Here is a 23,426-nt window from a genome sequence, read left to right as displayed (position 1 = left end):
GTACACTGCTGCCCCAAAGCCAGTAGGACATTTGAAATCCAGTCAACATTCAGATGGAGGCAACACTTCCAAACTCATTTTCATTTTCATTTGACATACTGACAACACCCCGCGACCCAGTAGGATAAGCGGTTTGGAAAATGGATGGATGGATGGATGGATGGATGGATACTGACAACAAAAAAAGTATCAGTCACCTGACTTTTTAAAAATGATGAACACCTTTTGTTCAGTTATAATTCAAATTTCTTATTGTACCTCTATATTTACTATTTAAGTTTTTGTTTCATCAGATTTCTACAGAGATCTAGGTTTTATTCTACTCTGATACACCTCATGTTTTCCTACCTACAGGAAATTGTATTATTTATTCATGGCTGACATGGATACGTTTGCGTAAAATGTTACATTTGTGAATTTATTTTGCGATCGTAATAGGTACATTTATTCATGTTTATATGATTCTGTTAGGTGCAGTGTGCAGAGCATTACATGATGACGCACATGTAAGTTACAAAGGCTCAGAGCTTCGCTGAAGTCTTTAGCATACGATATTAAGCAAGTCAATGGCTTCAAATGAGAAAAACGATATGAAGGGGCAGCCCTAACTCTGGTGCAGACAGCAGTTTAATATAGCTACTGTCATGTCTTTCGTAGTGCAGTTGTCACATGTGAAACATGAACCTGTATGTGAGGCTAATGTTATAAGTCATAGCAGTTGTCCATAGATTGCTAGTTCTGGCTGCAGGAAAGTGTTTTCTCATAGCATGTTCTGCACAGTTCGCGAGATGTTTGCTGTGTGCCTCAGATTGGGTATGGCAGTGCCCGACGTAGCCTGATCACGCATGGGTGATCGACACTGTCACAGTGCCATGTCACCATGACACTGGTCAATGAGAATGGTGCTCAACCGTAAGTCGGCACGGCTGCATGACCGTTGAGCGATCCAGCAGGTGGAGTGGCCTGTTGGTGGACACTGTATCCACAGGGGTCACTCAGGGAGGTTATTGCAGATTTATTCGTAGCTGAACAGCTAAGTGGGCTGGGCAACGGGATACATTAACATTGAATCAAAGGGAGAATGAGCAGGAAGATGAGCGTGAAACCCTATCCTTCTAGGAGATTGAATTAAATGTCATTGAGCAATTCTGAGGAAGAAATTGACATGTGGCCTTGCTGACACCCCAAAAAGGTCATAGGTCAACCCCTGGGGCAACAGCTGAGAGAAAGAGTTAGGAAACAGGACCCTAAAGGAAGATGGAAACATTAGGGTATTAAAAAGATAATAATACAAGATAGAGGTTTAATATGAAACTGAGGCAGTAGACCTATAATGTTCATAGCATGTGACTAAGAAAACTGAGTAAGCATTAATTAATTTCTTGCCATGAAATCTCAATGGAGATTTGGACTGGATTTCGATTAGAATATTAGTCATTCTGGGGTTTATGTGAAATGTACTCTGTCTTGGCAGAATAATCACATGCCCATGGATCCTTGAGCAAGGCCCTTAACCCCCAGCTCCATGGTCATCACTGCAGACAATTGCCCTTCACTGCCAAGTTTGCTCTCACCTACATGTGTGTCATGGAGAGCAAGATAGGGCTGGCAAAAAGAGAATTTCCCTGCAGGCATCAATAAATTGTCATTCTTTCTAATATTATAATTATTATTATTGTTATTAATATTATTATTTAATAGGTTTATTCAAACCATTGTCTAGCTCAGTGGCCTGGTTAGTTATATTTGTTTCGACGATTGAATGGATGACCTGAGCCTCCTGATACAGAAAAGAGTTGAACCCAAAACCATGCAAGAAACCTCACCATTCTTAAATATTAGCATGATACTCTTACTGTATAATGCAGTGTTTGGTTTTCACCACACATTATAGGGCTTCTGTTGGAGAAAAAAAAATCTAAATGTTTTAGGGTTATATTATCTTGCTCTTGCTTGGGTGACCACTCTGGTGAAGAATAACTAATCCTCGTATGGTTCCCTTGAACACCATCAAACATGGGTAGAAATGCTGAAAAAAACACAGGAAGCTGTTTTTTTCCATTAATCCATCTTTCCATTCATCCAGCCATCTTTCAAATACTTTTCCAATACAAGGTTGCAGTGAGGTAGGAAAAAAGGAAAAAAATGTCATGTGGTTATTACCACACAAGTCCTGTGGTAGAGTACCACACATAGTATGCATTCTTCTGATATTTCTTTCTGTGGTACTGGAGATTTTCCTGTAGTATTACGGTGGTACTTTGGGGTTTGCGTGGTATTTTGTGACATTTTACCAAAGCATATTTGTGGTATTTTTGTGATATTCCTATAGTATTGTAGTATATTCCATAGAAGTTCTGTAGTATTCTTGTGGTATTACTTGTAGTATACTACATGGAAGTTCTGTAGTATTCCTGTGGTAGCATTGTGGTATTCCTGCAATAACCCATTGGTTTTATGTGCTTTTCCAGTAATTTAGGGTGCTTTTTCTCTGCACAAAGTATGGTACTTTTGGTACAGTAGTTTCCCTTTTCCATTGACTTCTGGTTGAGTATCCAAAGTACCAAACCAGCTGGGGTACTTTTTTGGTACCTTGGTGCTTTGGGATGGGACTTGGAATGCTTTCTTTGTCAATTGGTTATGGAAATAGCCTGCCTCTGAAACACAACATAACCGGCATCTTGAAAAAACTTACAAACTCAATGATAAACAAAGTAAAAAAATATATAAAAGTAATACGTGGAAAAATGAAGACATCCTTTAACTGCAATCAGGTAGGAAGAACAGATGCAACAAAATCAGGATTTTCAGATATCTGTGTGATTTTGCTTCTCACAAAAATGTTTCTCACAATCCCATCTAGGAGTGATTTAAAACAGCAAGGATGAAAGCTATTGAAATGCAGTACTCATGCAAAAGCAGCGCTGGTAGACTTTAAACATTTTTAAACAAATACTACAATATCTTGAAAAGGAATAATCATTAAAATTACAAAACTTGCTGCATTTTTTCCTATGAGTAAAAATGGTCTAGCTATTAAATCACCTGCAGTATAATGTCCATACAGAATTGAAGGTAAGAAAAAGCATATTTGCATGTGCATAACATGTGATGTTGGTAGTAATATCGCACATTGTTCAGCCCAATAATACACTACAGCCATTTTTTGAATTCAGTACAAAATACCCTGCTTCACGTTGTGATATCATGCAGCACCAGTACCAGTTTTTACAGCAGTGGAAAACCAGCATCTTGAAGTAGGCTACTTTCTTGAAGTACCAAAAGTACGGTACCTGGTGCAATGAAAAAGTGCCCTAATAGTCCTGTGGTGTATTACGGTGGTAATGCTATGTTCATTTTTACATTTCTTGTGGTATCTTAACATCCATCCGTCCATCCATCCATCCATCCATCCATGTGCATAACATGTGATGTTGGTAGTAATATCGCACATTGTTCAGCCCAATAATACACTACAGCCATTTTTTGAATTCAGTACAAAATACCCTGCTTCACGTTGTGATATCATGCAGCACCAGTACCAGTTTTTACAGCAGTGGAAAACCAGCATCTTGAAGTAGGCTACTTTCTTGAAGTACCAAAAGTACGGTACCTGGTGCAATGAAAAAGTGCCCTAATAGTCCTGTGGTGTATTACGGTGGTAATGCTATGTTCATTTTTACATTTCTTGTGGTATCTTAACATCCATCCGTCCATCCATCCATCCATCCATCCATGTGCATAACATGTGATGTTGGTAGTAATATCGCACATTGTTCAGCCCAATAATACACTACAGCCATTTTTTGAATTCAGTACAAAATACCCTGCTTCACGTTGTGATATCATGCAGCACCAGTACCAGTTTTTACAGCAGTGGAAAACCAGCATCTTGAAGTAGGCTACTTTCTTGAAGTACCAAAAGTACGGTACCTGGTGCAATGAAAAAGTGCCCTAATAGTCCTGTGGTGTATTACGGTGGTAATGCTATGTTCATTTTTACATTTCTTGTGGTATCTTAACATGAAGTAAAATAACCAGAAGGCAAACTGGGAAACAATTAGTATATTATACGAAATTTAATGTTTGATTGAATGTATTGCATCCTTTCCCAGCAGCCTGCGCTCATCTGAGAGCTTATCCTGTGTTATCCTGTCCACTAACTGCTTCTGCAAAAAATACAAAGAAAAACAACAATTGTACGTTAGACTAAATGACAGATCATGTGGAAGAGATGATTAACAGAACACTAATGAACTGGTACCACAAACTTATGAAGGAGTGAAGGAGCTGTCTCACCTTCAGTGGACCCAGCTGTGGTCATGGTGGGAGACCTTCTCCATTTGCATTATTTTTGCCTCCTCTTAAGGAATCAGATGCCATCTCCAGCCTCGTGAAGGTCTGTTCCATCAGCGTGAGCCAGCCTACCACAAGAGTGTCACACGTCATATTTTCAAAACTACATGACTATGTTATTAACACACGTGTGTACCGCAAAATGCGTAGTAGAATGTCCAATGACATCACGTTAGGATATGATATTTATGTGGTATTTCTTAACAGGAATACCACAGGACATTTTTGAAAGGGGGGAGGGACACCATACACAAACAAAAGGAAATTTAGAGATGATGATTTACCTACATGCACTCTTTTGGCTTGCAGGAGTACCTGAAGAAAACTCACATGACACACAGAGGAACTCCATACAGACAGAGTGAAGGGTGGAATCAAACTCCCAATCCTAGGGGTGTGAGGAGGAAGCCCCCCTCCCTCCGAAAAAAAATCCACCTTGTCAATTGATGTGACCCTCTTCCACAAATAGACTTAAATAATCAGCTAGAATCCACCCTGAAATCTGAGAATTTTTTGTTAAAACATTTCATAGGTATAATAATATAGGCAACCTATAAAATGAATCCCTGAACTTTCTTTAGTGACAGAATGAGTTTGTTGAGAAGAGGAGTGTCCTGACCTATCATAACTAATTCATCGTCAGTTCCAATCACCTGTCCGATTGGACTTAGGTTCCACATTGTAATCAGCCCCCACCCTCCTCCGCACCCCAAGCCCCACCCCACCTCCTTCATTGAAATATTGACAGCACTGTTTCATTGTAGTTTCAGTTTTGTTCATTGCCTGTCCTGTTTAACCGTTCTAGCTGGTTTCCTCAGTGAGAGGAATTGTCTGTTAATAGCAATTCCCTAATGTTCTTGACCCTGGCTGTTCCCGGTGTGTTTGCTACCCCATTTGTGTGATATAAGGAGTGTGTTTCTCTTGCCCGGTGAGTGTGTGACCCGACCCCAATCCTAGTGCGAGTGTGAGTCACACTTCTCCTATGTCTGCACCTGCCTTACCTCCAGGACAGACCTTCTGTTTTCTTGACCTCCACTTTCATCCCTGACCTCCACTCTTGCTTTTCATTTTGCTCTGTTTGTGGGTCACCTGGTGGAGCCAGTGGAGAGGATTTTTGTTATGTCACCATTAAACCAATTTTATTCCATCCATCCATCCATTTTCCAAACCGCTTATCCTACTGGGTCGCGGGGGGTCCGGAGCCTATCCCGGAAGCAATGGGCACAAGGCAGGGAACAACCCAGGATGGGGGGCCAGCCCATCGCAGGGCACACTCACACACCATTCAAACCAATCTTATTACTTTACAAAAATCATTCAATGTATGCAAGGAGAAGGAATAAATTACTTATCAGTTAGTTGTAAATATCAATACTGATTTTGTTAGGTGCACCTGGCAAATAACAGGTAGGATGCCTCTAAAATAGTTTAAAAAATGCCATGTATAGTCACCAGCTTGTCCAACATCTCGTTTCATAACCAAGGGTATTAACATGAAGTTGGTCAGCCTACTGTTGTTATGATAGCCTCTACTTTTCTGTGAAGGCTCTCCATTAGATGTTAGAATATTTACTGCCCTTTAGGTTGGGTCTTGGTGTTGGGTTATCAGGATCGACCCTTTCTGTGAGTTGACCAGGACTGCCCCAGCATAGCAGAAATGCAGAAACTGCCTTGTTAGAATGATGGTGTCCTATAGTGGTGCCAGTCACTAACCTCTTCTGTCCAACCACCCACTCTGATGGTTAGTGTTCGTTTCCAGATATTGCGTGACTGTGTTCTTAATTATACACCCGTGTCAGCAGAGTTGTGCACATACTAGTGATGGGAATTCCGGCTCTTTTAAGAGAGCCGGCTCTTATGGCTCCCAAGTGGCTCTTCAGATTATTAGTGAAATGAATTACTATGGTTGGAAATCACATGCAATCATTTTAGCCAATTCCTCATTAATTGTGTTCTGTTTGCACAAACGGTCTCATAGAGCTCTAGGTTGTAGGTCTAGGTGGTTGTGGTGCTGTACTGGATGACGATGTAGACACTGACAAATTGGCACTTTCAGTAGTTGTAGTAGACAAACTGTCACTTTCCTTAGTAGCCGGTTCACCTGCTTGCCTTTTTTCTCCCCACTACACTGATGGATGTACAGTTCTCATGTGCCAATGCAGGTTATTTGTAGAGCCTGTTCGATGTGAGATTTTAACCTTGCACGCTCTACACTCTGCCTTTGTATTATCAATGCAATTGAAACGTATCCAAATTTTACTCCGTTTCCTGCAGTCACTCATTTTGTTGCGCGCGTCTCCTTCCTTCCTGTTTCTCTCATTTTCTCATTTGCAGCACTGGCTTAAAGTAGTGCATTCTGGTCCCAACGCAATGCATCATGGTTAGATTTTTTTTGTCCGACTTCAGCCGGTGCTGCAAAACGTCACCATCCATGACCATGTCACATGGTACTAAATCCTCACGAGAGCAAGACGACTTAAGAATTAAAGCCCAAGTCGAACGCACCCTGCATCACCACCCCTCCCCCTCCTGCTCAGTGCAGACACGCACCAATCTGTGCGGGTGGAAAAAAAAATAGAGAAATAAAAAAAGCGGCTCTGACTCCGACTCACAGCCGTTTCGTTCGCGACCGACACATCACTAGCACATATTTTTGGAAATGTAAGTGTAAATGAATTATACGTTCAGAACAGCCTTTCTGCCCATCACAGAAGTACTGAACTGTTGTTTTACAACTTGTTCCTTCCAAAGGTTCCTTTTGGTATCATTTTCTGTAAGCTCTAGACACTGTTTAAGGAGGCTTTTTCTGAGAAACTGGAACCAGTGGCAGTGGAACCAGTGGAGCCATATAATTCAGTGTTTAGATGAGTATGTTTCTGTTAACAAGCAGATGTATCTAATAAAAAAACTGATTTACAGTATACAGCCCTGGCTTTTGAATCAAATTTAGTATAATTTTCAGGAGTTTGAATAAAAATGTGCTTTAATTTAGTCCCCTCCCCTGAAAGTGGGCCCATTTGGTCCTGGCTGGCTGCTGCTGGTTTGCTGGTCTGACTGCATTTTGTTTGGTTACTTTTGGTTGTGGTTAGGGCTAGGTAGGGGTTAACAGTGTTGTGATTGGGATTAAGGTTTTTCCTGTAGAAATTAATGGAAGGTCCTCAGTTTGATAGGCATGGTAACGTATGTGTGTGTGTGTGAGCAGAGCCTGGCCTGCCACTTGATTTTTTAGTTATATGTAAGCCTTCCCTTCGGCGCCCAACAAACAGCTGCAGTTTGTTATTATTCATAAAAATGCATGACAACTGGAGCAGACCCTCTGTCTCAGCCCACACTGGCTGCATGGAACTGCAACATCTAGAGTTCCATTGGCAAATTGACTGGTTGATAAGATAAGAAGGTCAAATAATGACAGGTTCTCATACTGATAAAATGAGAGGCCGAAGCTGCTAGGGAGCCTAAGACTTATGGCTGTCGCAGCTGCTGCTGTTACTATCAAGGCAGACAGACATGCATACAAACACACGGCGGACATGTGTAACTGTATCGCACCCTTTTATATGCCCGTCTTCACACTGAGCGACAATGCCAGTGACGCAATAACCAAACGGAGACTGGTAGTCACCCGTGAGGCAGCTTACACCTCTCTGCGTTCTCGGGGGGCCTAGGGAACATAGCGTCCTCCGGTGTCTCCCGCTTGCTATACCTCCGCGATTCCTGACTCTTCGGCTGAGTTTCAGGTTCTGTCCAGAGTGTGGAAGGGGGCTTAAGTGATCCCTGCTCTTGCATACCACCCCCTCCCCCTGCTATATCTTACCCCCCATGGCCCTGCCACTCTCTTTGTATCTCTCCATGAAGCCAGCGAGGGATCCTGTCAATTCTACTCAGTTACTGAATGGTCGAGTATTTAGAATTTTTGCTGTTTAACCTCATCTGTTGCTTAATGGGTCCTCTTATTCTCCGTGAATGTGCCACTTACTTTTACTTTTATGACAGTTTTACATAGCATATATATTAGTTTCAGTCTGCTAGCAGCAGCAGACATATCAGTAACGATCTGTCCTGAGGTGTGGACCTTAGCTTGCTTGGGTCGGCAGAGTGATTTCAGTTTTGGGGCTGCAAGTAAGTTCCTTAACCCCCATTTTCTACAGACACTGGCTGATCTTGCCTTGTCAGTTGTATGTCGCGTTCGATAAAAACATCTAACTTACTATACTTATATTTCATAGATTTCTTTTAATTGTTATTTTCATATACCTTTTGCGTGTAAGTAGCTTAAAATAGTAAATCATGGTAGAACATAGTAAATCAGTAGTAAGTAGTAAATCGTAGTAGTACGTAGTAAATCATTCCACTCAGCCCCATGTCATTGTGTTAGCATAACACTTATGTGTAGATATTGCATTAAGGCTTCATTAACATTCTTCTCCTCTCTGCATAAAACAGTTGAGCCATCAGTCAATGGCCTCCCACTACTCACTCAGCTCACCTCGCTGCCCCTTTCCTCTCACCCCATTCTCCTGACCATGCATGTTCCAAAAACAGACTGCCTTTCCAATTTACTGCGGCCCCCTCAACAGTTGTTGCCGAATTCCACCAACTCATTCCTCTTTTCTGTGGCAAAACTCCACCCCCGGCTACGTGTGGAGCTCCCCTGACCAATAGCAGCAGCCCTGAGGTGGTGCCTTCACCAAAGCGGTGCCTTGTGGACATATAAAACTCAAACTAAGTTACTGTCATCTTGTACTTTCTGTCAGTACGGCACTTCTGCTGGAAGGAGGGAGAGATTAGTCAGAGGGGAGAGTGAGCGAGAGAGAGCAAAAAGGGGCTTTCTTCCGTCCCAGTCCCACTTTTTTAAGGGAAGTGGAGGGCAGAAGTTGGAAAGAACGCAAATAGGACTTGGATAGATTTAGACTTTGCTCTTTTCTTTGACATCCCTTCACCTTTCTGTTTAGAAAGATGGAGAACGCTCACACAAAGAGCCCCTCTGAGTCCCTGGCCTATTTTGGGGTCAGCGAAACCTCGGGCTTAACTCCTGACCAGTTCAAGAAGAACTTGGCTAAATATGGCTACAACGGTGAGAGAAGTGAAGGAACAGGATGGGGAAAGAGATTCTGAATGGGATTTGAGTACAGTACTGGGAGATGGGTGTCAATTGAAGAGGGTGCACTAGGGAAGTCAGAGAGATTAATGTATCTGCAGGTAGCCAGAAAGGAAGAAAAACTCTAGAATGATGTTTATTACTTAGGTAGTATTCACAGTAATAGTAGAGAAAGGAACCATAAACTTGTAGAGTAGTGAGTGGGCAATTAATTTCATTTCAGCTTTGGATACAGTTGAGGATGTTGAGTGTATCCAGCAGTCCCAACACTGCATGACATTGTATTGGCCTGTGGTTTACAGTGATCTGTGCAGTAGCAGTTCTTTGGACACTCTTTCTGATACGTTCTGTGGATTTACAATGTCTGGCTACTGGCAGTTTGCAGGTAGAAGAGAATAAAGGTTGTGGAAGGGACCTGAGTGACTGGAGGAATAGGACAGAGTGTGATAGAGAGGGTGATGCATGGGTGTAAGGTAGGGGGACTATGCTCTGAATCTGTGGAACAGGAAACCTCAGGGAACCTGAAGAGGTTCTTAAAGTACCTAGAGGAAATAACTTTGTGAGCCATACATTATGTTAAATTTTCGTTTAACTGATGATCATTGGGTAACTTTATGATTGTTCAATGAAGATGAATTTAACTCTGAAATGTATTTCAAAGTAGAATGTAACAATTAAGTATGTGTACTGCTGTGATTCGTATTGCGGATGAAATAGCACAGAGTACAACTAAAACTCTCCAGATATTCCTGTTTGGGAAATATTTGTAGTATGTACAGTAATATAACACTTGCTGTTTTATATTTTTTGTCACAGAATTATCTTTTATATTGTAAATAAGATCAGTTTTGAGTAATATTGAGTAACTGAAGTAACTGAGTCTACTAATGTATTTTATAATTCTTTCTCTTACATCCACTTAAATTCGTGTACAGAGCTGCCAGCTGAGGAAGGTAAGATAGATTTTTTTCTTCAATATTGAAGCTTAAAAGATGCATAGATATTCCTCTATTCTTCTGATTTCATTACAACTGTGTTTTTTGCTCTTTCACCTTAATCCACAATGTGCAATAATTGCACTAATTACACATTGTATTTAATTATATAGGTAACAGGTCATTTTGCATTTGCAGTAGTCCTATTTAGTTTGGTTTTGTCTCTATGGCTCTGTCAGTAAATAGATTTTATGTGATGCAATAAACTAAGATAATTTAATTTACCAGAAAACTGAAGTGAACTAAATCTCTATCGCACCACCTTTCCCTGTCACAGGGAAGAGTATCTGGGAGCTGGTTATTGAGCAGTTCGAGGATTTGCTGGTCAGAATTTTACTGCTGGCTGCCTGCATTTCATTTGTGAGTAAACCAATTTTATTTTTTTTTTGCTTGCTGGTAAAATGGTTATTACTGGAGCTGAAACAAAGGTAAGTTTGAAACTTAATACACATAAAATTCAACTGTTAACAAAAATAATGTATATCTGGATGTCTCTATCCATTCCTCAAATAACTCCTGAAATGCTTTATTGAGCTTTGGAAACACATTATTGACAACGCAATCAATCGAACAATACCAATCGCAAGTTGGCCAGTTACTGAGCTGATAAAAGGTTTAAATCTCAGACCAGGGGTCACAGGTCTGAACGTTTTGATAACTAAACTAATCCCAACTAGCCGTGGCCCTCCACTACCTTTGATCTCTGTCCAAGTGTCTGCAATTTTGGCTCAACGTGAGTTTCCATGTGCTGTCTCAGTCCTGCTCAGGGAACATCACTGGAATGAGTGATGATCTTAACAGTGTGTCATCAGAGCTGACGTGACTTCTTGAGGGGCCCATCCAAGGCCTGCTGGAGTTACATTAGATCCAGGCTGCATGCTGCCTCTGATGTGTTTATTGATTTGAGAGTAAACGATGGTTTTGGCACAGGGTTTTCTTGGCAGAAATCTAATCTGGCTACAGACAGCAGTTGCTTGAAAGAGGAAGTGAGCTCTCCCCGAAATACCTGGCTGTGGAAATGTCAGATCAAGGAAGTCTGATGTTCACAGCAACCTAAACCTTGTTGCATGGAGACATATTCAACGATATAAAATGCTTTTGTCTGCTATGTATATCTGAATGGAAATGAACATTAGATTCCCTCCTAGTCATGCCATGAATTTTACTTCAGAGGACTGAAAGTTGAAAATGGTGGACATTAATTCCTACCTTGACCCTTCTGTCCTGAGACAGCTGTCATTATGGCCTTAGAAGGAGAGAATTGAGGAGAGAGAAAGAGAGAGGGCTAGAGCGGGAATGGGTTTATTTTAAGAAAGTCTCAAGCCAGGGAGAGAAACTATATCCTTCAGGAAAGGTCAGGGATGGAGGGATTGAGGGACTGGCAGCAAAAAAGGTAAAGAACGTAACGAGAGCACTGGGCTGGGAGATATAGATAGGGTTAATCCTACATAGCAGAAGTACTCAAAACAGTTACAGTTACACTGGATGACGAGATGATATGGTTATGAAAGGCCAATATAATGCCTTCAGATTAAAGACATTTTTAGGTTATCATTGAATATTGTTTTTAATTAATCAAAAAATTAAAAAACTGATGGATTTTTGTATCAGACAGAGGAAAAAAGAGCAGAGAACTAGGGAGGCTGGAAAATGTATAATTTTTTTTTTTAGTCATAATCCCCACAGTGTCCTTTACAAAATCTCGTAAATATAATCGTAATCTGACGGACAAGGTTCTACACACACATATATTGAGGGTATATGCTAGGATTAAGATTTGCCAGGTTTAATAAGCAGAATGTCCTCCTGGTCATCTCCTTATCAATAGCACCTGAAGAGTTTGTGCCTCGTACCTTTTCCAAACTGTCTTTCCCTTGGTCAGGTGCTGGCCTGGTTTGAGGAAGGTGAAGAGACCGTGACTGCGTTTGTGGAGCCCTTCGTCATCCTACTCATCCTCATCGCCAATGCCGTGGTTGGAGTTTGGCAGGTCAGTGGCATGGGACAGTGCTGGTTAAAGAGCAAAGGTTAGGGGGCACATAGTACTTTCTGACAGGAGTAATTGCAGTGTGCTGGGCATGACACAGTGTTTAGAAGGCGAACATGGCTAACCCACAGCAGATGAGGAGTCACTGTAAATCAAGAGTAGATTGCAGCATGAACTCAGAGCTTAAGCACAGCACGATAATTGGAAGGACAAGTGATGCAAACCAGTTAACAGAGCATTCAGAAGATCATTGTTTGCAAGTAAAAACACAGAAATAGGAAAAGAATTTTTGTCTGTTATTTTTACAGGAGCGTAATGCAGAAAGTGCCATTGAAGCTCTGAAAGAGTATGAACCGGAAATGGGGAAGGTGTATCGTGCAGACAGGAAGAGCGTCCAGAGGATCAAGGCCAGAGAGATCGTCCCCGGGGACATCGTGGAAGTGTCCGGTGAGGCACCTTATCTGCCACTGTATTTTACCATCATTTACCTCCTTCACCATATTAATTATAATTGTTCTCTTGCCTCAGAATATGACTGTGAAGTCATTAAAATGACACTGTAAAGCAGATCTGATTGGTTCATTGATGTTGGCTGGGAGATAATACAGGGTAACATGAATGGTACAGAGCAGTGAAAAAAAGACTCTGTCTGAGCTTGTAGGGATGTGAAAGCGGGGAAAGATTTAGATTGCTGAGTAAACTTGTTGAGAAAAGAAAAGGGAAGCTCTCTCTTTTCCATTCCAACTCCTTTTCTCATTTGGACACCTGCTATCCATCAAATTTGTTAATTTTCCACTGTCTCTCACTGCCTGTAGGTACTGCTTAGCTTTATCTCTCACTTTCAGCACCACTCCGTTGGAATCAAGCTGTATAAATACCTTTTCATCATGCTTTCAAAGAGTTTGCTTTACATTATAATAATTTGAGCATTTTAATAGTACCACAAAGTAATCTTCAATTATGCGTCTTGAAAATCGTTGAAAATGAAGAATTGAAGCAGTGTTATGTTGCTGAGCTTTTACATCATCGCAATAGTATCGTATCTAAAGGAAATGGACTAACGACTCTGTCCATGGTTCTTCTAGTTGGAGACAAAGTTCCTGCTGACATCAGGATTACTGCTATCCGTTCTACCACTCTCCGTGTTGACCAGTCCATTCTTACCGGTCAGTCAACCACTTTATTCTTTCTCTATGTTGCTTCTATAACATTGTCACTGCTTAAAAATAATTTGAATACTATAATATCCACATTGCAGCTAAACTTTACTTAGCTCTGTAGTCTTTGACTAAATAAAACAAAATGCCTTTACATCTGCCACACGTTCTGTGTGTCTGTGTGGTATAATGCAATCACGTCCAATATGGCTCTCCATTAGGTGAGTCTGTCAGTGTGATCAAGCACACTGACGTCGTTCCTGACCCCAGAGCTGTGAACCAGGACAAGAAGAATATGCTGTTCTCCGTGAGCATCTTCCTGCTTTTCCTTATTGGCCTTACATTTGTACCGATGGTCTCCTTAAGACAGTAACTCTTTACAGTGTCATATTTCCATCCCACCACCTCTTTGTCTTTCATTTGTACAGATCTTATCCCGGCCTCTGTTGCTTGATGTCTTTTTGACTTTCAGGGTACCAACATTGCGGCAGGAAAGGCCATCGGAGTAGCTGTGGCCACAGGTGTCTCCACTGAGATCGGCAAAATCCGTGACCAGATGGCAGCCACCGAGCAAGAGAAGACCCCACTGCAACAGAAGCTGGATGAATTTGGCGAGCAGCTTTCCAAAGTCATTTCCCTCATCTGCGTCGCCGTGTGGTTGATCAATATTGGCCACTTCAATGACCCCGTCCATGGCGGCTCATGGATCCGCGGTGCCGTCTACTACTTTAAGATCGCTGTGGCTTTGGCCGTTGCTGCCATCCCTGAAGGTATGATGCTGTCTGCGAGCTGGAGGGTGCATCTTCATACCCATACCTCCTCGATGCCAGAACACATTCCAGTTGCCTTAGACATGTAAACATAGGTTCTAATCCATATAGTTTAATCTAATCTAATCTAATCTAATCTAATCTAATCTAATCTAATCTAATCTAATCTATCTAGCTAGTTAACTAGCTAATTTTTCTATCTTTCTAATCACCAAAGGATGCTTTTTATGTCCATCATCAATGCTGCAGAAGTACTCCTCTCATTCTCTCAGATTACTCTTCCTTGTTGGCCATCCATATGCATGTGCACGCATGTCTTTCTGAACGCAACATTGGGTTGCTGTTCGCTGCAGGTCTGCCAGCTGTCATCACTACTTGCCTGGCTCTGGGCACACGCCGCATGGCCAAGAAGAATGCCATCGTCAGGAGTCTGCCATCCGTGGAGACTCTGGGCTGCACTTCCGTCATCTGTTCCGATAAGACCGGCACCCTCACCACCAATCAGATGTGTGTGACCAAGGTGAGCCAGGATTGGCATGAGTATTCAATGGGCTCATTTTACTGCCAGACTCCATTAAACTGTGGCACACGAGTCACAGGGAAGCTGAGCAAATGGTCGCCATGTGTCTCATTGCAGATGTTCATCATTGATAAAGTGGAAGGTGACAATGTTGTCTTGGAAGATTTCAATATCTCTGGGTCCAAGTATACCCCCGAGGGAGAAGTGTGAGTACTCTATGCATTGGTCTCTCATGTATATACGCAATGTTTGTACTGTAGCCCCTCTAATTACGGCCAAATATTTAGGGGCAATATAGGGACGTCATGATCAGAACGTCAAAACTCATGATGGTATTGAGAGTCTATGACTATTTGTGGTATAATGGCCTGATACCCTTATTAACAAAAGTCAAATAGCAGTGATGTGTTCTCCCTCCAGCACCAAGGGCAGTGCCCCCGTGAAATGTGGCCAGTACGATGGCCTCGTGGAGCTGGCCACCATCTGTGCCCTGTGCAATGACTCCTCCCTGGACTACAATGAAGTGAGTATGCCTGCCTACATAGTAATATTAGCAAGATTAGTGAATAAATATCAAATCTAAGCTTAATAACATTCAATTGATATCAAAATCATCTTGGTAACACAGAATAGATTCGTTATTAATGTTACTCACTGGGCTGGAAATTAAGCTCACCTGAGGCCCTTTAGATGAAGGGAAGGTACAAACACAAAATACTGAACACTAGCCTGCTGGCTAGTACAAAAGAAATGCATTTTATACTGAACTAGCCCAGTTGGCTAGCAGAAAAAATTCTTATTAAGTTCCTAGGTTACATGGGTACTGTCAGTTCCAGCCAGCTCTTTTTCCTTTAGTGGGTTTTGTGGAAAGACATTGTATTAGCGAAATACCAGTATGGGCAGTTATTTCTACACAAGGAGCCTGTACTCTGTCAGGACATATTGGTCTTTCCTAATCTTTTTGAGCATTCCAGACATGCTACCAGATCCTGCAGTAATCTTTCTTTTCTGAGGGTGACAGCAAGAACAATTATCAGGTGTTTGACAGTTTAGTCTTGTGGAGCCTGTCTAATGGACTGCAGGGCAGTGTACAGGCAGCAGACACAGGCTCTTTTAAATACAATATAAGTCCTTACTTTTCCTAATGCCGTCTTTTCCTCTCCTTTTCACTCTTTCCCTTGCTGCACCTTCCCTTCGGCTTTGAAATTCCTTCTCCTTTTCCCACCCAGTCATTCTATCCTGAGTTTTATTCATTTATTTTTGCTCATTAAAATGTGAGCATGCCCTGAGCCCTTAAGTGTACTCATGTAAATGCACAGGAGTGTGCACACTCACCCATGTAAATTATAGCCATTATGGAGATGTTTATGAAATAATATCATTCCCACAGATCATGACACAGATTCTAGTACTGTATCGTTTACAGAACACAATAAAAATGTGCAAGATACAAATAACACTAAATAAAAATATTACAGTACTACTTTTTATAAATAAAAGTATTACTTCCGATTCAACATGAAAACATAAAATCCTAGGATTTTAACCTTTTTGTCCATACTGTAAGAACACTTAGACTCTTCACACATGCCTTTCGCTATTGCTTGCAGGGTCGACACACTTTTCTGACCTCTTGGCTTCCTTATCTTGTTCTACTTGTTGCTGCTCCTTCAGCTGCTAAGTTCCCTCTAAATTCCCTCTGAACTTCTCCCCCCCCCCAGTCTAAGGGTATTTACGAGAAGGTGGGTGAGGCTACAGAGACTGCCCTCTGCTGTCTGGTTGAGAAGATGAACGTGTTCAACACTGAGGTGCGTGGGCTGTCCAAGGTGGAGAGAGCCAACGCCTGCTGTACTGTAAGTAACACAATAAGCACCTTCTATCATCCGACTGGTGCAAGAATTTGAAGAATTTGAGTATGAAAAACGTATATGCCTGTGTCATACCTTAAGTTCTAAGCTTCCTACATTGATTCTGCACCAAAGGTGATTAAGCAACTGATGAAGAAGGACTTCACCCTGGAGTTCTCACGTGACAGGAAGTCCATGTCTGTTTATTGCTCGCCGGCCAAATCATCTCGTGTCGCTGTTGGTAACAAGATGTTTGTGAAGGTATGTATTCTTCAACTCAGTGTGCATGTCTGTAAAACACATTCATGGGATGAATCTATGGGTAGTGCGAGTGTCTCACTCATTTTCCTGTCTGGGTTTTCAGGAACTGCTATCCTCCCTTTATCCAAATACACCCTGTTCAGATTAATTTGTGACATTAAACTGCTTTGTTATGTGTGAATGTTTTGGATTGATGTGTGTTTTTAGTGTAGGCTTTCAACAATGTTGCCAAAAATAGTTTTGTTTTTAGTATGTTTATAGGGTAAATATTGCACAAAATGACAAAATAATACATAGTGTGAATCCAAATGTAAATCTGAAGTTGATAGTACCCCGTAAAACTATTATAACTTACAGAACTCAGTAAAAGCAGATTTGCCCAAGCTGAGCACTTTGCTGCCTTTGCCCACAGGGAGCCCCAGAGGGTGTCATTGATAGGTGCGCCTATGTGCGTGTTGGCACCACCCGGGTACCCCTGACACCCCCTGTCAAGGATAAAATCATGACTGTAATCAAGGAATGGGGTACTGGTAGGGACACCCTGCGCTGCCTGGCCCTTGCCACCCGTGACACTCCTCTGAAGATGGAGGAGATGAACCTGGAGGACTCAACCAAGTTTGCAGAATATGAGGTATGGGAATGGAAGGGGGTCCGGATGGAGAAACACATGACGCGAAACAGAAATTGGACACCTTCTATTTTGCAACTGTAAGATAAGGTCCTAAAAGTCCGAGGAGGAAAATGTTGAATATTTGTCAAGTTTCTGTTTTTGATCGTTAGAATAGATATATTAGAGTAGATTAGGCAGAGTAGCACATTAAAAGCAGATGGGAAACAGTGTGGAACATAATAGTACTGTAGATTTTGAACAAAGAATGGGTAACATAATAGAGACATAGTCATCTGGGTACATGGGCTTTTTGCAGGTAAGCCCTCACAGTGATATGCTCTTTCTCCCCTCAGACTGACCTGACCTTCGTTGGCTGTGTGGGTATGCTTGATCCTCCACGTAAGGAAGTCTCTGTATCTATCGAGCTGTGTAGGGCTGCAGGAATCCGCGTCATCATGATCACTGGTTAGTACGCCTTCTTCCTGTCTCCCTATCTCCTCCTTTCACTGCTTCTCTCTCTTTTTCTCATCCAGTTCTTCCGTTTTCACTTGACAGTGTCTGTTATTTAGACAACTTTTGGTTGTGCCTGATTGCTCCTCTATGTCCATCTTTCATTGTCTTCAGCTGATATCAGCCTATGCCCTGTCTCTCAGGTGACAACAAGGGGACAGCGGTGGCCATCTGCCGTCGTATCGGCATCTTCGGTGAGGATGAGGATGTCACTGGCCGGGCCTTTACTGGACGTGAGTTTGATGACCTTCCCACATCCGAGCAGAGGGAGGCAGTCCGCCGGGCGTGCTGCTTTGCCCGTGTGGAGCCTGCTCACAAAAGCAAGATCGTGGAGTACCTGCAGAGCTACGATGAGATCACCGCCATGGTGAGGGAGGGGCCAATTTCCTCCCATTAGGCAGTCTGCTCGCTACCACCCCCTCCTGCATAACTCTTCTTCCTTCCAGACTGGTGATGGTGTAAATGACGCCCCTGCCCTGAAGAAGGCTGAGATTGGCATTGCCATGGGCTCTGGCACAGCTGTTGCCAAGTCTGCATCAGAGATGGTCCTGGCTGACGACAACTTCTCCTCCATCGTGGCGGCCGTGGAGGAGGGTCGTGCCATCTACAACAACATGAAGCAGTTCATCCGCTACCTCATCTCCTCGAACGTGGGCGAAGTCGTCTGGTGAGCTGAGTTTCCTTCTGTGTGCTAACATGCTCTCCTGGATGGTGTCCATTGCCATCATAACCCCTTCTCCCCTCCCCATGCTTCCAGTATCTTCCTCACAGCGGCTCTGGGTCTGCCTGAGGCTCTGATCCCGGTGCAGCTGCTGTGGGTGAACCTGGTAACGGACGGCCTTCCTGCCACTGCCCTGGGCTTCAACCCCCCAGACCTGGACATCATGGGCAAGGCCCCCCGTTCCCCGAAGGAGCCGCTTATCTCTGGCTGGCTCTTCTTCAGATACCTGGCCATTGGCGGTATGTGTGTGCCGTTGAATCCTCTTGGCTGACTCAGTTGGCCGTGGAGTCCAATTTGAGTCCATTCCTTTCCCCTTTCCTCCTAGGCTATGTGGGCGCAGCTACAGTTGGTGCTGCAGCTTGGTGGTTCTTGTATAGTGAAGATGGTCCCAATGTCACTTTCTACCAGCTGGTGAGATGTGCACCTTAACTCTGTTACTACTCTACTATGCTGCTTTGCTTGAAGAGCACAATTTCAACTGCAGAGATTGACTAGTCATGGAAACTTGACAGATACAACACAAATACGCCTAAGGTAATATAGGCATTCTCTTATTAACCCTGTATCTCTTCTTCAGTCCCACTTCATGCAGTGCCATGATGAGAATGAAGACTTTGCTGGTGTTGAATGTGAAATCTTTGAAGCTGCTCCACCAATGACCATGGCCCTGTCCGTGCTGGTCACCATCGAGATGTGCAATGCGCTCAACAGGTCAGTCTGTGATTCTTTGTTAGCAGAATAAAATTGGTTATATAATAGCAGGGGGGCGGCATGGTGGTGCAGTGGTTAGCACTGTTGCCTCACACCTCTAGGTCCCAGGTTCGAGTCTCCGCTTGGGTCACATGTGTGTGGAGTTTGCATGTTCTCCCCATGTCGTCATGGGGTTTCCTCCGGGTACTCTGGTTTCCCCCCACAGTCCAGAAACATGCTGAGGCTGATTGGACATGCTAAATTGCTCGTAGGAGTGCATGTGTGAGTAACTGGTGTGTGAGTGTGCCCTGCAATGGGCTGTCCCCCCATCCTGGGTTGTTCCCTGCCTCGTGCCCATTGCTTCTGGGAAAGGCTCCGGACCCTCCGCGACCCAGTAGGATAAGCAGTTTGGAAAATGGATGGATGGATGGATATATAATAGCAGAGGTAATAAATTAATAAAACAGCTCCCACTAAACAAGGAATACATCTGTGTTTATACTGTAAAATCTTGCTATCTGGGAGTCATGTGACCAAACGCTCTCCTTTAGCCTTTCTGAGAATCAGTCACTGCTGCGCATGCCTCCCTGGAGCAATTGCTGGCTGCTGGGTGCCATGACCCTCTCCATGTCCCTCCACTTCCTGATCATCTATGTGGACCCTCTTCCCGTGAGTCTACTTGCTTTGCAACCTTCTCCTCGCTCTCGCTCACCACAGCTCTCCATGAAGGCCATCTCTTAGCCCTTAGCTCATTCCATTTTCAGAGCACCTTCATCTCTGTTACTCTTTTACCCATGTTCTTTTTCTACCCAATAATTCTATGTGCCCGTATGCTATGTTTTTAAAATAATATCCTAACTGTAAACGTGCTATTAGTTAAGTTCTCCCCAAATGAGCTTGTTGGGCCGAATGGCCTCCTCTCATTTGTAAATGTCTTATGTTTATATCTGTGTCTACACAACACATTCTGTAACTGTGTTTATGCCCAATGCTGCCATATCAATGTGTAATTGTACTGTCTGCTATTCTCATTCGCAGATGATCTTCAAGCTGACTCATTTAAATTTGACTCAGTGGATGATAGTGCTACAGCTGTCCTTCCCAGTTATCTTGCTTGATGAGGTGCTGAAGTTCATGGCTCGCAACTACCTGGAACGTAAGTTATAATAGCTGAGTATCAGGTATCTGATTCACATTGGCACATGTCAAAATTACATTTTCTTTTTTGACCTCTAGTACCTTCTTGAATTCTTGTGTGGATTTTGGCAGCAACATGTACTGTGAAGTGCCAATTCGTGCATTAGAACATTTTGAGTTTGAGAAATTAAAACAAATGTCTGAAAGTAGATCTATAGCGGAGTTCTGAGCATCAGGATTTGGCTAAATGGGATGAAGGTATTTGCAAAATTAAAAGCATTTTTTGTAGTTATTTTCAGAGATTCTTTCATTCTTTAATATTCCCTTTATGGTACCGTGACGTGTATTATTCTGATTAAGTTGAATTTCACCTGTATTTATTGATTCGCTGTCAATCCTGTTAATACATTCCCTTACCTTTCCTCAGTCCTTTTAAAATGTCACCAATTGATTTCCTAATATTCTGTTCTTAGGTACCCTGCTACCCCTCATTATTCAGTCATTCGTCACTTCAGCCTCTAATTGTTCCTCCATTCTCTCCCATGATTTTCCTCTCCAAACACTCACTTGCCGTTTTTTTCCCCTCCAGCCTAATCACATTTCCTTCCCTTCATTTCCCTGTAACAAAGCAAGGTATCCCACAATCCTATGCATTTGCCCTTGTCTGCACCCCGTGTAATGGCACAGTTTGCTTTGTGTAGTTTAGGTATTAATGTACAGCTGGTTTGTGTCAAGAGCTTGTCTCTGTTTTCATGTGAAAATGTCTGGTTCACTTTCCCAGTGACATAATATGACACATAATAACACAGCTCTTTATCTTTATTCACAATAAATATTTACATAGCTCGATTTACTGGCATATGTTGTATTACATAGCTCGATTTACTGGCATTTGGCATATGTTCAATTAATATTCTTATTAACAATTACCAATATTTAGACAATACTAGTGCTACTACTGGCAAATTAGCTGATAAATATTACTACTTAATAACAATAATACTAATAATAACAGTGGCCGGTATACCAAGAAAAAACGTGATACTGGATTATTGCTTTATTACTGATATGAGCTACTAACAGTTACTAATAACAACTAACAAATGAAGACATACTCCTGTTTGACTCCATCCTATGATTTGACTCCACCACAGAGAAAGATGACAATCTAGTGGCGAAAAAGTGGAAATGAAGAAAAAGTGAGGAAGGAAAAAGGGAAGATGACTGAAAGCATGCATCAAGCAATTCAAGGAGCAATATGAAACAACAAAAACGGGAGAAAAAAAAACAATTCATACACTATTTTAATAAGGTTTTCATTCTTAAAATGAGAATAACCTTTTCCACATACTTGAGGCCTTGTTTTCGCAGAACCTTGATTATTCTTCCAATTCTCATTTCTGTTGTTTCGACTGTTTTTGGTTCCTTTCTGAAGTATTTTTCCTCATGTTCTTACACAATTTAACGCCAACTTGTGAAGCTCAGACCTTCGGAAGAGATTACCATAGAGCTTATCTCTGACTCTGATACACATCAGTATGAAAAGACTATGTTTTTTATTTTTATTTTCATCATTTATTTAAATGGACATACATTCAGCTGTGCAGGGCATTAAAATTATACTGGCAGTGGGACTTTTACTCACTTATACACTTTTCAATACAATAATGATGAAGAAAATAGATTGATCCATGGGAAGTGATGAAACTAGATTTTATTTAATTAACAGTAATTAACAGTAATTTATTTAATTAACAGTAAATAAAAGAAATAAATGACAAAACAACAAGTGAAATTTTATTTTACATTTGAATTTAAAGTAACACACCTTGTGAATTATACACCTTCTATAAGTTATGATCCATGTACACATGGGAAAGCTTGTTAAAATGAGGTAGCAAAAGACATCAATAGGGAAAAACAGTGACACATAGCAAGGCTCGGACTGCCGCCTAATGGCCCCAGTGTGGAAGCTCAGAAATCACCCCTGGTCTCTCCCAGGCAGTTTGGTGTCCTCCGGCAGTCCAAAGACCCTAACCCGAACCTGGTATTCCATCTAGGGGGCATCCCCGCCTTGTGCTCTGTGGAAGATGGATGAAACTTCTAGCACTCACTCCTCTGTTAAAATTCAAATATTCATTCATCCATTTTCCATCGCTATTTATCAAGTACAGGATCATGCTGAGGATCAGAAAGCAGGGGACACTCTGGATAGGACGGCAATCCCTTTAGGTTATGCACTTTAATAACAGACCTAAATAACTAAATAAAATTTAGAGACTTCAATTCACCTCAACTGCATCAGGGAGGAAACTGGAACACCATACTACATATTGCATCACTGGAGGCAATTCATATATAAATAAGAACATAAGAACATAAGAACTATACAAACGAGAGGAGGCCATTCGGCCCATCAAGCTCGCTTGGGGAGAACTAAACTAATAGCTCAGAGTCGTTAAAATCTTATCTAGCTCTGATTTAAAGGAACCCAAGGATTCAGCTTGCACTACATTATCAGGAAGGCTATTCCATACTCTGACTACACGCTGTGTAAAGAAGTGCTTCCTTAAATCCAGCTTGAAATGTTCTCCTGCTAATTGCCACCTATGGCCACGAGTTCGTGTATTTAAACTAATGCTGAAGTAACTATTTGGTTGAACAGCATCCAAACCTGTTAGAATCTTATATACCTGGATCATGTCCCCCCTCAGTCTTCTTTGCTTTAGTCTGAACAGATTTAGCTTAAGTAACCGTTCCTCGTATGACA

The 23,426-nt window shown here is 42.0% G+C and overlaps 1 protein-coding gene across 2 annotated transcripts; it reads left to right on the top strand.

Moving 5' to 3' along the window:
* Positions 1 to 9,111: 9,111 nt before the first annotated feature.
* On the top strand, positions 9,112 to 22,284 carry LOC125741658 (sarcoplasmic/endoplasmic reticulum calcium ATPase 1-like). Of its 2 annotated transcripts, XM_049012854.1 has the most exons (24): positions 9,112 to 9,430; positions 10,390 to 10,407; positions 10,727 to 10,809; positions 12,332 to 12,436; positions 12,742 to 12,880; positions 13,519 to 13,599; positions 13,812 to 13,897; positions 14,063 to 14,360; positions 14,714 to 14,880; positions 14,998 to 15,086; positions 15,301 to 15,403; positions 16,602 to 16,733; positions 16,863 to 16,988; positions 17,401 to 17,619; positions 17,952 to 18,063; positions 18,252 to 18,475; positions 18,555 to 18,775; positions 18,866 to 19,068; positions 19,155 to 19,240; positions 19,407 to 19,540; positions 20,071 to 20,188; positions 20,558 to 20,675; positions 21,246 to 21,289; positions 21,811 to 22,284. In XM_049012854.1, exons 1-23 carry the CDS (start codon positions 9,313 to 9,315, stop codon positions 21,248 to 21,250), a joined length of 2,985 nt encoding a protein of 994 aa, XP_048868811.1. In that variant the 5' UTR covers positions 9,112 to 9,312; the 3' UTR covers positions 21,251 to 21,289; positions 21,811 to 22,284. The 2 variants fall into 2 exon arrangements, with proteins under 2 accessions (XP_048868811.1, XP_048868809.1); XM_049012852.1 differs by lacking the exon at positions 21,246 to 21,289.
* The last annotated feature ends 1,142 nt before the right edge of the window (positions 22,285 to 23,426 follow it).

The sequence above is a fragment of the Brienomyrus brachyistius genome, chromosome 5, assembly GCF_023856365.1.
Source record: "Brienomyrus brachyistius isolate T26 chromosome 5, BBRACH_0.4, whole genome shotgun sequence".
Lineage (NCBI taxonomy): Eukaryota > Metazoa > Chordata > Actinopteri > Osteoglossiformes > Mormyridae > Brienomyrus > Brienomyrus brachyistius.
Note: the sequence above shows the minus strand (reverse complement) of the source record. Positions and strands in the feature narration are given on the sequence as shown.

Coding starts and splice junctions, on each gene's coding strand:
- LOC125741658 (XM_049012852.1), top strand. CDS start 9,313: ATGGAGAACGCTCACACAAAGAGCCCCTCTGAGTCCCTGGCCTATTTT. Junction 13,600..13,811: donor TGACCAGTCCATTCTTACCG/GTCAGTCAACCA, acceptor GCTCTCCATTAG/GTGAGTCTGTCAGTGTGATC. Junction 16,989..17,400: donor GTAACAAGATGTTTGTGAAG/GTATGTATTCTT, acceptor CTTTGCCCACAG/GGAGCCCCAGAGGGTGTCAT.